Consider the following 16,629-nt stretch of genomic DNA (forward strand, 5'->3'; position numbering starts at 1 on the left):
ATTGGGTGAAAGAATGAGTTGTCATGTCTTGCTTACAACTTTCCTGCTAATACAGGGATGGGCAAACTTTTTGGCCTGAGGACCACATTGGGGTTGCGAAACTGTATCGACGGCCGGGTAGGGAAGGCTGTGCGGATTTGTTCACTACAACACTGATTCATTTACTAAGCACTGTCTCTCCTACACCATATAGAATAAAGCAGTGATTCTCAAACTTTTGTACTGGTGACCCCTTTCACATAGCAAGCCTGAGTGTGACCCCCCCCCTTATAAATTTAAAACACGTTTTAATATATTTAACACCGTTATAAATGCTGGATGCAGAGCAGGGTCTGAGGTGGGGGCTGACCCCCAGTTTGAGAACCCCTGGAATAAAGTTTGTTTTTTTTTTATTTGAAAGTGCATATGAAGAAATGCTCATTAAAATAACTTCAAATTCCTTGCTTAGCAAGGAGCTTCTTGCCATACTGTGCAGATTTTGAATTTCAGGAGAGGTTGTGGAAAGTGGTGTATACACATGATCAGGCTCTAACAGTGTAACTTAGGTAGGATCAAAAATATTTGTCTTGGGAGACATGTGCTTGTGTGACCAGTTAAAACTGTATAATGAGTTTATTATGAGGTGATGGGCTGTTAAATTAAACTGGATATTGCCTATTTAGTTTATTTCTATTTTCCTCTTCATTGTTGTCAAAATAACAGTTGTAGTTGAGGTTTTTAAAAAATACAAAATCCAATTTTTTTAAATCTATTACAAAAAACCAAAACATTGAATTTTCCTCTCCACAAGTTATGATGGGAGAAAAATGAGAGAATCCAAGTACAGTTGAGGATGCCATGCTGATTTTAATGTTTAGCTGGGAGATGCTAACAGTGTTTTTATGCCACATAAGGTAGCACAAGCTAGCAATCAGTGGCAGCCCATTGGTGGGAGCAGGGGGAAGTGAAAACAAGATGAGAGCCCAAAAACGGTGTGTCTATTTAGATGTAACTGACAATATAAAATGTACTTTCTTACCCCTAAAAACCAATTTAGTAGTAAAACTGTGGAATTGGCTGTGGAGAAATGGATTCTTGACTTCCACAAAATATGTAAAACTGTGTGTAGGGGGCACTTAACTTTATTATACTGCCTCAAAAAAGAGGTGACTTAAAGTAATAAAGATTAATAAGTGGTTTTAGTGTCATCCACCTGCTAAAATACACACAGTTTATTGGATTATTTGAAAAAATCTAGTTTGTCTGTATGCTTCCATAATCTGAGTGCAAATGTGAAAATCACATATGTTTTCATAATAAAATGTTAAGAAAATGAATTCATTGTCCTGTATATAATCCTGTTTGTGTGGGTTGTTCTTTTTTCTTTCCTTTTTTCCCCATAGCCTCATAGACTGTTTTTTGTTAGACTCAGCAGCTATCAGCATTTCTATGTCTCCTACTGGAGACTATCTAGCTTCATCACATGTAGATGATCTTGGAATTTATCTATGGTGAGTACATAATACATTTTAATAAATATTCAGAAATATACCTATTTGGGCACAGAATTATGGAAATTGGAGATGGGAAAAAGGCCTCTTGAATTACCCTATCCTTCTACTGCAAATTAAGAATTGTTCCTTTCAGTATATTCTCCATTATTTTGTCTTCTCCAGTTAAAAATTCTCAAAAGGCTTCCATTCTTAGAGGGACAATTCTACCATTAAATATCTCATGATCTAGACACTTTTCCTAACAATCAGCTGATTATTTTCCTTTTTAAAATTTTCTCCTCAGTACTGCTTAGTCTCAGAAGGAGAAAGAGGAGCAGAAAGCCCAGTAGCTCAGGATGGTTCCGCTCCCTCCTTCCCTGTCCCCTCCAATGGAAGGCTCCTTTGCTTCTTCCTCCCTTCCTTGCAACACCCAGGGAAGGGAGAGAGGAGGCCCTGCTGCAACCCATCGCCCACCAAGCCTGGGAGGAGGAGGGTATGGAAATGCAGGAGCTATCGGAGGACCAGATGAGAGGTTGTGGGGGGCTGAAAAGGGCAGAACAGATGCGAGAGCAGAATTGATGGAGGGACTAGGGAGACAGGATTGATTGGGTGGGTTGGAACAATATGAACTGCTGCACAGATATAGGGGTGGTGATAGACTTCCTCCCTGTCTTAGATCACTTTAAAAACTGCCAATATAACAATACTGGCAAACTATCCTAGTGCAGAGACAGCGTACACCAGCAAAAAGGTCCTTTTGTTGAGTATAACTTATACCATTTCCCAGTGTGAATTAAGCTAAACCATTCAAATGGACTTAATTTTGCAGGTATAGCTGTATCTACACTAGGGCTTTTGTCAGTATGACTATGCCAATAAAACATTTTAAGTATAGTTTAGGCCTTATTTGTCACAAGCTTCCCTCATACACATTTCTGCTGGTCATAGAAATTGAGGGAATAATTGCTATTTGATGATGATAATCATAATTTGGGAAATCGTTGTACAAGCAGTGTAAATGTAAAGCACTTTACAAACATTAAGCCTAAAAACTGGTGGGTCTACCTTTTTAGAGAGAAACCGCAAAGATTAAGCGAAGTAACACAGTAACTGAGAGCCAGAAATCCCAGCTCTTGTCCTCCACTCAACATAATAAACACACATTCTAGGGAATGAGAAATTTAAGATGTGCTGCAATTTACACAGTAGTAGAAATAATGCCATTTGTAGTGATGGCTTGTTGGTCTTGAAATGTGCTTTTGCAGCATGATTTTTAAAAGCATGGAAGTTATATTTCACTTGTACCAATATTTTACAGAAAACTTTTTCCAAGTTTTAGACTTTCTCTGTTAGTTTTTGTAGAGATGAGTGAATCTAATCTTGAGAAAGAAAGTCAGTGATTTGTCATATTGTAGTAATATCAGAAGTTTAAAAAACAGTTTAAAATAATTGTCCACATGTTTGTCTTGAAAAAAAGTCAAATGATGTTTTTAATGTGTCTCTGTCTCGATTATTCAGGTCCAACCGTTCCTTGTATTCACTTGTTTCTTTACGGCCACTTTCAGCAGATTATGAGCCTTCTGCAATAATGCTTCCTGGAACTTGCCCTACACAAGGTAATCCTGAGATGAAAGAGGCTTATTCCTAGTTGTGTAATGAACCTCAAATAGCAGACTTTTAATTTTCTCAGTGTACAATTCAGTATTTTTGACCATAAAGAAATTAATGTAACAGGAAAAATTTGCTTATAATTAAAATAAGGACTCTTTTCTACCATCTCTGGGGAAATTACTGTTTTAAAATGTAACACACTAACCTTAGTCCCTAAAATTAGTTCCTGCTTCTGGATCACATGACTTGCTCAGTCACACAGGGAGACTCAGGCAGACATAGGGACAGAACCCAGATCTCCTTACAGTGCATTAATCATAAGACCATCTTTCCTTTCATGTATGTAATTGTATGCATATTTGTGTGTGAGCAATTCTATAAATATTGTACACACTTCAGTAGATGAATAGAGTCTAAGGATTATCAGCAGAGTCCCATAATCAGTAAACATTTCCCTTCCCCTTCTCTCGGTTGTCCCTGTCTGCTTCTCCACACACAGAGATCATAAATGAGTTTGCTGCCATAATATATATTTGGATTATCAACAGCTACTCTGAAAGGCACATGTAACTGTGCTAGCCAATCACTTTTGTTGTTTAATATATTACATAGTTAGTAACATCAAATATTTGCGTCTAATATTTTTGTTCATCCTGTCAAAATTTTAATAGTAGTCAAGAAACTAGAAAAAACTGTCAAATTAACTTTATTTTGATCTAATGCAGCTGATCTCAAATTAAATTTGGTCAGACTGGTACCTGAACAATTTTTTTAATCTTTTCAGGTTTCCCTGATTCTAGATTACCTATAATAGTTTGTCATTGTATTAAATAAAATTTAATATTTCAACAAAGTATTTAAAAATATCTCTAGAACTCAAATATATTTTCATGTAAACATCATACATCAGTGCTGATATAACTTGTTTTGGTTTACATGTGTTTATAAATGAAATTTGTCTCTGAAAGATGTGGACATCACAGGAGATGAAGAAACAAGCAATGAAATGATTGATTATAATTCACCAGCGCAATTGGAAGAGCAGTTAGTGACCTTGTCAGCACTGTCTGAATCAAGATGGAAAAACCTCCTCAATCTTGATGTTATCAAGGTAATATTACATGCACACCTCATCGTGAAAAGCTTTTATTATTGTGGCCTCTGGGCCAGAACTTGTGGTCCTGTCCCACCTACTTTGGATAGTTCTGGTAGCACAAGACAAGACAGCTGACGTAACCAGTTGCCTTAGGACTCCTTTGGAGTGGAGGGACTCCCTGGGTGGTACAGGAATTGCATAAGGACTCTTGTATCACTACCTCAGCCACTATGGCCACTACACTGGCCTGTTTTGAGGGCACTTTCCAGTCAGACCAGTTTAAACACCCCTATGAATCTGCTCTACGTTGTGCCACCAGACCAGTGCCTGGAAGAGAGGGGAATGACAAGAGGTATAAAGACAGCTTTACATGCCCCCCATGTGCTGCATCAGGCATAGAAGAGCTGGTCCAAAAGACCATCCCTCTGTCTTCAATATTATTTTAGGATTTTTCATTCGGAAAATACGTAATGCATTTCATAATGCCGGGGACAGTTTTGTAGATGTACTCTTAAGAGTCTTCCTAACTTTAATCAATAAAACATTTCCCAAATATAGAAGTGTTTATTTTTCTAACAGTCCTGATTATCTTCCCAATAAGGATTTCTTTTTTAAACCTGTAAAATCAAAAACTTTTTTATAATAAACCTGATGATTTTAATTCAAATGTCTAAACAGAAAAAGAATAAACCAAGAGAGCCACCAAAAGTTCCCAAATCAGCTCCATTTTTCATCCCAACAGTTCCTGGTCTCATACCACGATATGCTGCTGCTAAGCAAGAAAACGATGGACAGCAGGTAAAGATAAAACTGAATAGAGTTTGAATATTTTGTATGTTTTTCCCTGCATATCCCAGGCATACTTTAAAAGTCCTGTGAATAAAATTTTGTCAAAACAGTTTTTCAGCGCCAACTGTTATATAAAACAAATTTATATCCCGATTCCTCAAAAGTTTTTTCCTATCCATGAAAAATACCTTCGTAGGATGTGAAAGTACACATTGTATATTGGTATATGCTCCAAGTGATGTGTGACCTTTTTTTGTTTTGTTTAGTCAAAGGTAGTAAACCTCGGAGTATTGGCACAAAAATCTGATTTCTACGTTCAACTTGAAGAAGCCTTGAGCAGTAATGAGTGTAAGTCAAACTATTAATATTGGGATAAATGTCTGAGTTCTGATGAAGTATTAGTATGTCATGGAAAAGAGGTCTATCATATATTTGCAGAGACAGTGGCACTAGGCAAACAGTTAAAAAATAAATAAAATATAACCACTACATAAGAGAATGAGACTGACTTCTTAAAGATAATATGCTGCAGTACCTTGAAACTTATGATGAGCTGACACTGGTCTGCGAGACAGGCAGTAAATGCTTAATGTAATGTCTGCACATCTGATGCTTTTAAGATGGTGATTCTCTAGAGCTATCTTAGGGTTTGTCTACACTGCCCACCGGATGTGTGGGCAGCGATCGATCCAGCGATAAATCTAGTCTAGACATGATAAATCGACCCCCCCCCCCCCCCCCCGGAGCGCTCTCCCGTCAACTCCTGTACTCCAGCACCTCGAGAGGTGCAGGCAGAGTTGACGGGAGCAGCAGCCATCGACTTACCGTAGTGAAGACACCGCAGTGAGTAGGTCTAAGTACGTCGACTTCAGCTACCTTATTCACGTAGCTGAAGTTGCGTAATTTGGATCAATTCCCTCTCCACCCCCTGTGTAGACCAGGGCTTAGCAATACCTTTTTATTAACTTTTATTGTGAATGGCCTGCTCACCATATTTTAGACAATTTAAGGCTTGTGATCTCGTCCTGATAATTTAAACATAAGGCTTTAACAGAAATAATTGGTTATAAAAATAATCCTTTGGGTAACTTAACGCTTAGTTGGTGCATTTTGAAATTGAAATGCTTTGAATCATCTGTAGAGATGCATATACTTGGTGGATTCATTTGCTTGTTTAAATGGTGCCTCTGCAGAGCCACTTTAAAATAGGATTTTAGAAGCAACTGTTAATTAAAAAGAGCAGAACTTGAACTTCAGTAGGTTGTCACTGGAGACTTGTTTGTAAGCCAGCTTTACTAAGATTTCTTCTGCTGCTTCTTAGACCCTTCAAATAAGGTTTCTGAAGTGAGCCAGCTTATTCTGTCACGCTCAAACGAAGGAGGAATGTATTTCAGATTTAACATTGGGTATAAATGAAATTTTGCAGACAACATACACTGGCAATTAAAGTAAGGCAGTCCTTGGTAGGGTTGCAGAGCGGTTTCCATTGTAACAATTTCTCCTGTTTTCACATGCACTCAACTTTCACATTTTGGATTATTTTTCATGCTTTGTCTGTCCTAAGCTATTTTTTTAAGTTTGATTGAAAAATTTTCAGTAGTTTGAATTGTGGGAGAGTAAAACAAAAGAAATCCTTCTCATTTTTTTAAGAACAAACTATGCACGTTTTAGGACCAAGTTCAGCAAAAAGAACTCAACATCAAGTTCTAGAGTAAATCACAAGCATGAAGAAATTGTCACGTTTTTAGTCTGTGCCATTTTGCTGCATTCTGAAATAGTCTGCAAACTTAATTTTCACTTACCATATGTTTGTATTGTTCTGTTGCAATGATAAAGTTGTCAGTATAAAAACAGAGGTGCTGCTGTCCTGTCAGCCATTTTCTACAGAAAACTGTTTCCAGCCAAGTACTGAGCTTGATCCTCCAGCCACTTTGCTTGTGGAATTTCCATAGATTTCAAAGGAAATTCTGTGTATGGAGTGACTACGGAATCAGACTCAGTGCAACTGGGTGGTGGGGATGGGAGTGGTTTGGAGAAGGCTATTTCCTCACACCCCTCTACCAAGGTCATTATCGCCCAGCCTGGTTATTTCTTACTGCTTTAAGAAAATTGAGGATTTTAGTTTAAAGGAACTATCAGAATTAGTAGACTCAAGATTTATCCATCTTTTCTCCCTTCCTCTGGTGTTAGTAGGTACGTTTTACGTAGCATATTCTATCATTTGGTGACTGATACTTTTTGATTTAACGTTCCCTGCCATAGTGCTAGTTGGTCATAGATTGATAAAATTAGGTACCTTTTAGATCCTATTTTGTATACAAGAACTGGTATACATTTAATACAGTGCATTTAGTATCTCAGTACACAGCACTATACTGGATCTTTTCAAAGCTGCTGTATAGACAAGTGTAAAACCTTTTTGAACAATTACAAGTATTCTCTGAATATTAACTCTGTAAATATGGTGCATATTTGTATGCTTTTCTTGTTTAAGAATATCTCTGGAAATTAGATGCTGCATTTTACCAGCACTATATTAATGTGACTTTTTTACAAATAAAAAGTAGTTTTATGGTTCTTGCCTCATATGTAGCTACTATAACACTCTAGATGGTAAAGGTTTTTTTAGAAACAATATAATGAAGGTTATGGTCTCTTCTCAGTAACTTCAGAAACTCAAACTCTAACAGAATACAAAGGGTATTTAAGATCACTAGTTTATGATCTGTTGCATTAGAAGTTGATCTTGTCATCAGCTTTTACTTCTGAGTTTCAAAAGAAGCATAACTAAAGGTATCAAAAATCAGGTAGGATTGTAGTATTTGGAAATAGTGGGTAAGAAGAGTAATGAAGAGAAAAGAACACTTAAAATTACAAAGTGGCCATCTTTCTGCCATCATGCTGGGGGAAATAAATCACTAGCAAAAGTAATAACTTGAAAAAGCATTATATAACTTTGATTAAATAAATAATTCCATGTTTTACTTAAATAAAGGCTTGCCTCAACCAAAGTGCTATTCAACTCACATGTCTTGGTATATATTGTATCAACAGCTTGAAAGTGGCAGTCTGCACTTTTTCTTATGCCAAGAATTAGTGGTTAATGATAAGGTGGTGGCTAATGGTAAGACTAAAGTTGTTAATGATAAGCTGTACAACACTTTGAAGGCACCAAAGTCAGAAGGCATAAAAAATATTCATGAAGGTAGTCCTTAGGGAGAGCCAAACTCCTACTACTGGTGATGAGATTCAGATACGTACTTCCTCTCAATATGTGATGGAACAGTAATTGCAGACAGGGATGACATTCTGAAGAAACCAAAAAGAAAAAACCCCAACAAACTAAAAGACTCATCTAGAATGCTACCAAATAGCAGTTCAAAGATTTTGAAATATATTTTTTTATATTGAGTGTTTCTATGTCACTTCATTGCAAATGTTTAACTGTTTCTTTTTTAACGCTTTAACACAGACAAGTCTCCACTTAGTATTCTAAAGGAAATGGGACCATCTAGTATTGAGACAGAGCTAAGAGGCTTGGCTCCAGATGCTGGTGGCTCTGTAGAGGTGATGAAAAGCTTTTTGAGACTGATTGGGACAATGTTGAACACAAAGTGTGACTTTGAGTTGGCCCAGGCATATCTTGCATTGTTTTTAAAGGTAACTGTATATATTTTGATACAATTATTGCTACTGCTGCTACTTCTTATTATACCATAATGGTACATTGCTCTGTAAAATAGATAAAATCTGTCCAACAAAAAACAGACCTGCTTTGAAGAATTTATCATCTTTTATGGTGGTAGATTCTGGTTTACTGAAATGATTTACTGTATCTATTGACTGATTTGATAACCCTACATTTGAACACAATACATTGCTTATGTTCATTTTGGTTTTTTTCCAATTTGCCATTCGAATATGACTTAATGCTTTTTCTTAACCAACAGTTACTTAAAGTGTAGTTAAATAACTGTTACCTATAAACATTTCATTGCATTTGTTCTTTTCACCCTGGGAGTTGTAGTTTTCAGCTTGCATCTTAGCCTGCTGATTTTGAGAAAGTATGACTTAAGCACCAGTGGGTTAACACTGAATGTACTCCAGGCGGTGTGAAGATTACCAAGTTGTCATAACAGCTACCCCTCTGATACCAAGTTGTCATACTTTAGCATGGCAATGGGCACTCTTTTAAATGGAAGTGGCTTTTTAGTAAAATGGTTCTTAAAGTTGTTTTCTAATGATGATAGATTGTGTAGATTATGCTAGTTGAGAGAGACTGTTTTTATTGTACTATAGCGTAGGAAAGGAATTACAGTTACAACTTTTTTGAATTTTGTCTCTTTAGATTCACACACTGAGAGTCTCCATTTAATCAAGGCAGTTTAACAATCTTTCAGAGATTAAAATTTAAGGGAGAGGGAGCTATTTAAAATTAGTTAGGCTAAAGAAATACAAACATACTCTTTATTTAGAGTCCACAGGGGGAAAAAACTGTCTTTCTGTGATACCTGAGCACTAATATATTGTAGAACAGGGGTAGGCAACCTATGGCACGCGAGCTGATTTTCAGTGGCACTCACACTGCCTGGGTCTTGGCCACCGGTCCGGGGGGCTCTGCCTTTTAATTTAATTTTAAATGAAGCTTCTTAAACATTTTAAAAACCTTATTTACTTTACATACAACAATAGTTTAGTTATATATTAGAGACTTATAGAAAGAGACCTTCTAAAAACGTTAAAATGTATTACTGGCATGCGAAACCTTAAATTAGAGTGAATAAATGAAGACTCGGCACACCACTTCTGAAAGGTTGCCGACCCCTGTTGTAGAATTTAGGCAGAACAGAAATTCCGACCTCAATGTGACCGATAAATTTAACTGTATAAAGAAAAGTGAACAGCTGGCCCAGTGGTACTGTTGCCTGATGTGTTGATTGTATATTGATTACATTACTGATTTAGTTTTCCCAGTTAGCACTCTGAAATTTGGCAGGTTCTTGTCCCAAGATCAGGCTCAGTATTAGCAGAAATTACTGTTCAGTTGGGAGCCCCAATGTGTACAGTTGCAACACTCAGACTTAGGAAATCACACTGTATTTATAATAGTTTTATTAACACGGTTAGCAAAGTCCCAAACACTGTAACTCACCATGGCAAAGATAACACAGAATGAGCTAAGCATCCATATACTCATACCATCTCTTGCAAAACAATCTGAAGTGTTAGTTGTCATCTTCCTGCTCCGCATGTTCACCATCACCAGTGGTCATCATCCTGGCATATCACCGCAGGCGCAAAGGCTGGGATACAGCTTTTCTAATGACAGGTTTCAGAGTAACAGCCGTGTTAGTCTGTATTCGCAAAAAGAAAAGGAGTACTTGTGGCACCTTAGCTTTTCTAATGTTATACCGACACCACTATTCCTAATGCATATTCAGTCGGGATTTCAGCCCCTCTTCCTCATTTGTAATTCCTCACCCTACTAATGCTGTGGTGCCATTCTTCCATAGGTTATTAATTTTTTTACCTCAAGTTTATTATCATGGTAAACAAATTGACATATATGCTATTCTTGTGGTCAGATATCTGTTGATGTCCCTAAATAAAAATATCCCCAGCTGGTGTAAACTAGCATCTTCAGTAGTTTGCAACATTTGTGATTATTACAAAACAGTAAACAAAGCCTTGTGCCATCTTGTGACTTAAGGTCACTGTTTGTTTACTTATGTATGCTAACTTATTGAGGAACTCCTCTTCACGCTATAAGGCTTTATACTTATGCTAACTGCTTAAGCTACCTTATAGGGCTAGGCTGATCAGTCTCTTGTAAAAAAAAAAAAAAAAAGGAGTACTTGTGGCACCTTAGAGACTAACCAATTTATTTGAGCATAAGCTTTCGTGAGCTACAGCTCACTTCATCGGATGCATACTGTGGAAAATGCAGAAGATGTTTGTTTTTATACACACAAATCATGAAAAAATGGGTGTTTATCACTACAAAAGGTTTTCTCTCCCCCCACCCCACTCTCCTGCTGGTAATAGCTTATGTAAACACCCATTTTTTCATGATTTGTGTGTATAAAAACAAACATCTTCTGTATTTTCCACAGTATGCATCCGATGAAGTGAGCTGTAGCTCACGAAAGCTTATGCTCAAATAAATTGGTTAGTCTCTGAGGTGCCACAAGTACTCCTTTTCGTTTTGCGAATACAGACTAACACAGCTGTTACTCTGAAACCTGTCAGTCTCTTGTGTTTCTGCTATCCATTCCTTACTCCTTTGTTTACTTACTATATAACTGTGACTACTCCATAGCTACATATTGACTACATGGGCTACAGTATAGTAGTGGTGCAGTATGCTACCCTGCATGGGATTAAAATTTGTTTCTGAGCTCTGTCCCTTGCTCCAGGTCAACATGTGCTAACTATGTGAAGTCACTATGCTCAGCCCCAAGATAAGAGGAGAGTGCCTGGCTTCATTCTTTTTGCATTAGTCAGTAAAGGGTCATTTGAATAAGCAATACTGATTGGCTTCAGAGTGCTGAATCCAGCCTGTCTGTGCCAGAGGGAGACTGGCTGTGATGCAGGATGTTTAGGAAGAGCAGAGTTACTCCTTGGGAAAAAGATGGGAGTGTATAATGATCATATCTTTTCATTCATATATATGGTTTGGCATTGTGTTTGAGAAAATTTGCTGCCTTCTCCTAGGTAATACATAGAAAGTAGTAGTAGAATAACTGATGGTAAAAGGGGTCTGACAAAATAAAGACAGCATTAAATTGAATTTATTAAAAGAAAATAACTTTACTTGGGGCATCACTGAAAGGAAGATGTGGGGTGAATAGAAAAGTTGACCCCCCCCCGAGTGTGATCATTTGAATTTAAATAATTGACTACTCGTTTTCATTTCAGTTGCATCTTAAAATCCTTTCTTCAGAGCCAGTCTTGCTGGAAGAAATAGCCAAAGTGTCAACCCAACTAGAGGAAACCTGGATCCATTTACAGACTCTCTTCAATCAAAGTCTGTGTGTGTTAAATTATATGAAAAGTGCTTTGTTATAATGTGCCTTTGTTCCTATTTAAGAATGCTAGTGTTGGATAAAAATCCCCTCAGCTTGCTGGTACTTTTTACATTGCAGATAAGTTTCTGATTCCAACAATACAGCTTTTATATGTCTTTGTTAAATAATACAGAATTCAATATTTAACTTTTATTTAGCTCATTTAAATTCAGTGTCAAAAATTGAACTTACAAATTTTTAAAATGTAAAGTGTCCCATTAAATGACTACTGGAGGCAATGTAAATTATTTTTAGAGATGAATAAAAATTAAGGACAAATATAGCGTAGCAAAGCTATAGTATCGTGACCAAAAACATAATGGGGCAGCAAATTATGAGAGAGAGAAAGCAATAAACCTGCCAGTCTGTGTATATAAAATACTTTGTGTTTGTTAGACTTATGCTGTAGCTTAAAAAAAGCCATTACTTTGTTAACAAATGTTAACTGTGAGCTAAAATAGTGATACAGAAACTGCACACCTCCTTGAAGCCAAATTGTCATTGTCATGACTAAGTGCTTGCTAAAGCCAATTTGAAGAAACTAGTTTGTTTTCACACTCTTGTAAATTGTGTTCTTTTTATTCAGATCCTTTTTACTCAAGCAAAGATTGCCAGCTGTAATATCAAAGATAGAATGTAAAAAAAAATTTCATTTGCATGTGTGAAATGTATTATCTTGAAATTTTATGAGACTCCATTAGTGATAATGGGGAATAAAAGCATTCAGATTGATGTTCATTGTTAGCAGCACTGAATGTTAACTATGCAAATGAATATTACCCTCAATAAAAAAGGTATCTTAGTTTTTCTTTCAAAGAGAATCTTGAATTTTAAAAGGGTCTGTTTCAAGTGCTGCTGGTTCAGAATATGTCTAGAAGCCCAAGAATGCTTTTCTGTTGGACAAGTTAGTTAGTTCATTCTGTTTCATGCACTACAGATAGAAGCATTGTCTCACTGAGTAGCTGGTGTGTATATGTAGTTTAGAAAAACTTCTGATTAGAAGGGGCTGGTGCCCACCTAGGGCTGTGATTTTGTCATGGAGATCTCAGAAACTGTGAATTTGAATGAAGTCCATGAACCAGAGTGGTGTTGCGACCTGTGCATGAAGGTGCAGCACCACTCAGATTTGGCCCGTCCATCCCTCTATCTCCATCTGTGGAGGGACAGATGAGCCAAACCTGAGTGGCGTTGCGATCCCATGCACCAGATTGCAGTGCCCAGAGGAGGGAGCTGGGACCAGCCCTGCAGGACAGGAGCCACTGATTTGGGGTGAGTGTGAGTTCACTCTCCAACACCCCTCCAGTCCCAGGCCTCACTTTTCAGTGCCTCCTGGCCTTGCCATAAATTTTTTTCCCTCATCTCTGCTGTGAAATTTACGCAAAATTTCTGTGCCAAAATTCTAATCTTACTTATATACCATATGACACCATAAGTATGAAACAGAAGTAAACTGATTAATTGCCATATATGCATAACTTTTTTCATTCCACTATAACCACTGACCTCAGTTTCATTGTTTTCTTTTTAAGTAATCTGTTCTAGAGCAGCTCATGCTTATTTATCAAAGTGTGCTATGCTACCTGATGCAAGCGCTGCATTAAACTTTCAGGGTGTATGGGGGGGAGGTTGCAAAAATGAGTTGAAAAAAAACAAATGTAAATATTTTACAGAATTCAACTGATATTTTTCTCCTCTGTGTTCTGAAAAGCTGCCAAATGTCAAAGCATCCCTTCCTTCAGCCAGGAGAGGGTGTAGTGTTCATACTTCAGAAGGTATAACCTCTACAAAATAAATTGGCTGTCAGGAGATATTTGAAGAAATGCGGCTGCTTTTATTTGGGATTTTTAAGAAAAGAATTGACCTCTGCACTGGTATCTGGGTGAATTTCACTTAAAAATTTGCACGTGTACCACAAATATTTCTATATGTAACAGTAATTTCCAACTTTTACTAAGAACCCCTGGTGAACAGAGGCTTTTTATGGGCCACAACCAGATTTTGGTATTTCCTGTGCAACAGGTAATGAACTCTGAATGTAAAAAGCAGCGCAGAAGCTGAATTCTGTGCACTGCATTGTGTTCTGCCAAGCTGTTAAAGAGACATAAAATCTTGCCTGAGAGAGAAACTGATTTTTTTTAAGTATTCTTTTAAATTTTCCTATTCCTGTTCTTTCCCATTTATAGTTGAAATCTGGCCATATATTCTGATACAGACATGGGGTCTTGGTGTAAGTAATCCTGCAAGATGTGGAGTACTTCCTGAAATGCGATGAATGTCCTCAGCTCACTTTTGTTGTTGTTGGCAAATAGGAGGTCAGCAACTTGCAAGATCAGCTCCAGTTTTTAGTTATGCTCGTTCTGTTTTTCATCTTAAAATATGTTTGGTTACTTAGAAATGTCTAGAAATAGTTGATAGGATATGTCTAGAGATAAATAGGATTATACAGCAGGAACTTAAACTGTACTTCAAAAATTTTTAAGTAGAATTGCAATTGAACTCCATAGTTAGGCTTTTGCATACTTAACTGAATTGTGTTAAATCATTCAACTGATATCTAAGCCTAGTAATGTTGCACCAGTGTAAAATTATATGTCAAATAACTAACAGTAGAGCAAAAATAGCTAACTCTGAAGTATTGAAAAAAATGTAAATTAGAAACCAAAGGCCTTTCTTATTACTCATTGTGGGGAGACTTAATTGTGGACACATTTGTGGGCTTGGTATAGAAACATTAGTATGTGCAATCCATCTCTACCTGAATCTGATTGAAACAATTAATCCTTAAATAGCAATGAAGAGAAGTATGCTTGGCCCAATTGCTCCTCATTCGGTCTCCTTCCCCTTCCTGATTAGTATTTCAACTCTATGAACTGCTGATCTTCCGTTTGTCTTTCTTTTTGGAAAGAGACATGCCATCCTACAACAACCCTGGAAGTACCTTATTCCTCCTGCACAATCACTTCCATGATTCCTTTATGTGGGTAGGGTTTCAGATTGGCTGCTATTCCATCTCCCTGGAGAAAGATGACCTGGTCTGCCTTGGAAGCCATTAAAATGACAGTTGCCAGGGCAATCCACTTGAAAGAGCTTTATGTCTCTAAAGGTTAATGAGAAGAAATAAAATCTGTTTTTAAAATGGAAAAAATGGCAGAAAAGGTTTAAAATATTTTCTTTCTTGCTGCCAAAAGTACCAGTACATCTAACTATAATATTACCACTTCCACCTTTAATTGAATTGGTTTGTTAGCACTGACTCCCCACTTGGTAAGGCAACTGCCATCTTTTCATGTGCTATAATATATATTCTGTTTACTGTATTTTTCACTTTGTGCATCTGATAAAGTGGGTTTTAGCCCACAAAAGCTTATGCCCAAATAAATTTGTCAGTCTCTAAGGTGCTACAAGGATTCCTTATCGTTTTTGCTGATGCAGACGAACACGGCTACTACTCTGAAACCTATAATATTACAGTGTGCAACTGAATGTGTCAGTGGAACATCATTAGAACAATGGAAATACAGCTGCTGAAATAGACGTACAACAGCGAACCTGTATTTTACTTAGACATACTTAAACAAAAGTGAGGGAGTGGATGATGGCTCAAAACAGCAGCAGCAAAAGGAATGGGATATTTTCATGTCTTTGTTGATAATCTAAATTACCTGGGCCTGCAGTTGCACCTGCCCAGTTGTCAGGCAGCCAACGAGTGCATCTGAGCCACAGCAGAACCAACTGATTGGCAAAGGTAGTCATGTGGCTTACTCTTAAACCCAGCAGCTGCAGAGAATCAGTGACAGCTCAATGCACATGCCCATGGATTCTCTGCCTCCTTGTCTTTGTTTTTGCTTCGAGCCATGTTCCTGTGCCACTCCAGCGTAGACCCTGCCCTGTGCCCAGCCTTGGTCTAGCCTTGCTCCTGTCTTGGAACTAGCCTGACTTTTGCCTTCTCTGACTTCAGGTAATCCAACTTCTGACCCTTGGCTGATTCCTGGCTCTAACTCTCGACCCTTGGCTCTTGCATTTGGGACTTTGACTTCTGTTCTGACTTTTGGCTCCGATCCCTGGTTGACTGTGCTCTGCTTTGACCTTGGGCTTTCGCATTTGGATGCTAAATTCACTTAAACTGAAAGTATATTTCACCAAACAGCCATAAAAATCAGCCTTCTTCCAATCTGCCTTTGGGTCTGTGTGGTTTTTGTTTGTGATTTTTTTGTTTGTTTTTTTTTAAGTGCTGCTCACTAAAGCATTTGTTTGAGGCGGTGCATGCTTTCTTCTACATGTTGTGCCTACATTGGTTGATTCATGTAGTTATTAACACAATTTTTCAGGCTGGATGGAAAGAGTGAATACTGTAGTGAGGGCCTGGTCCTGGAAAAGAATGGATGTGATTTGGTCAGGATCTAGTGTACTCTATGGTTCCATAACTGCGGAGTTTGCTTCAAAATACACCTGGATGGAAAATTACACTTCAGAATCTAAGCGCTTATTTGAAAACAAAGTCTCTAGCCTCCTGAGTACGAAGGCAACCTAAAAATGTGAAATAGATGTGATAGTGTCGTCTTCCTGATTCTACTTACAGCCTCAGATGAGTTCA

The 16,629-nt window shown here is 37.5% G+C and overlaps 1 protein-coding gene across 1 annotated transcript in view; it reads left to right on the top strand.

Moving 5' to 3' along the window:
* WDR36 (WD repeat domain 36) overlaps positions 1-12,837 on the top strand; it is a 60,525-nt gene extending 47,688 nt beyond the window's left edge. The window contains exons 17-23 of the mRNA XM_077817307.1: positions 1,383-1,490; positions 2,991-3,088; positions 4,052-4,194; positions 4,858-4,977; positions 5,235-5,316; positions 8,441-8,628; positions 11,887-12,837. Of these exons, the coding sequence (XP_077673433.1) occupies positions 1,383-1,490; positions 2,991-3,088; positions 4,052-4,194; positions 4,858-4,977; positions 5,235-5,316; positions 8,441-8,628; positions 11,887-12,036 (889 nt within the window). The 3' untranslated portion in view covers positions 12,037-12,837. The remainder of the gene's footprint in view (positions 1-1,382; positions 1,491-2,990; positions 3,089-4,051; positions 4,195-4,857; positions 4,978-5,234; positions 5,317-8,440; positions 8,629-11,886) is intronic.
* The last annotated feature ends 3,792 nt before the right edge of the window (positions 12,838-16,629 follow it).

This window comes from Eretmochelys imbricata, chromosome 5, assembly GCF_965152235.1.
Source record: "Eretmochelys imbricata isolate rEreImb1 chromosome 5, rEreImb1.hap1, whole genome shotgun sequence".
Classification (NCBI taxonomy): domain Eukaryota; kingdom Metazoa; phylum Chordata; order Testudines; family Cheloniidae; genus Eretmochelys; species Eretmochelys imbricata.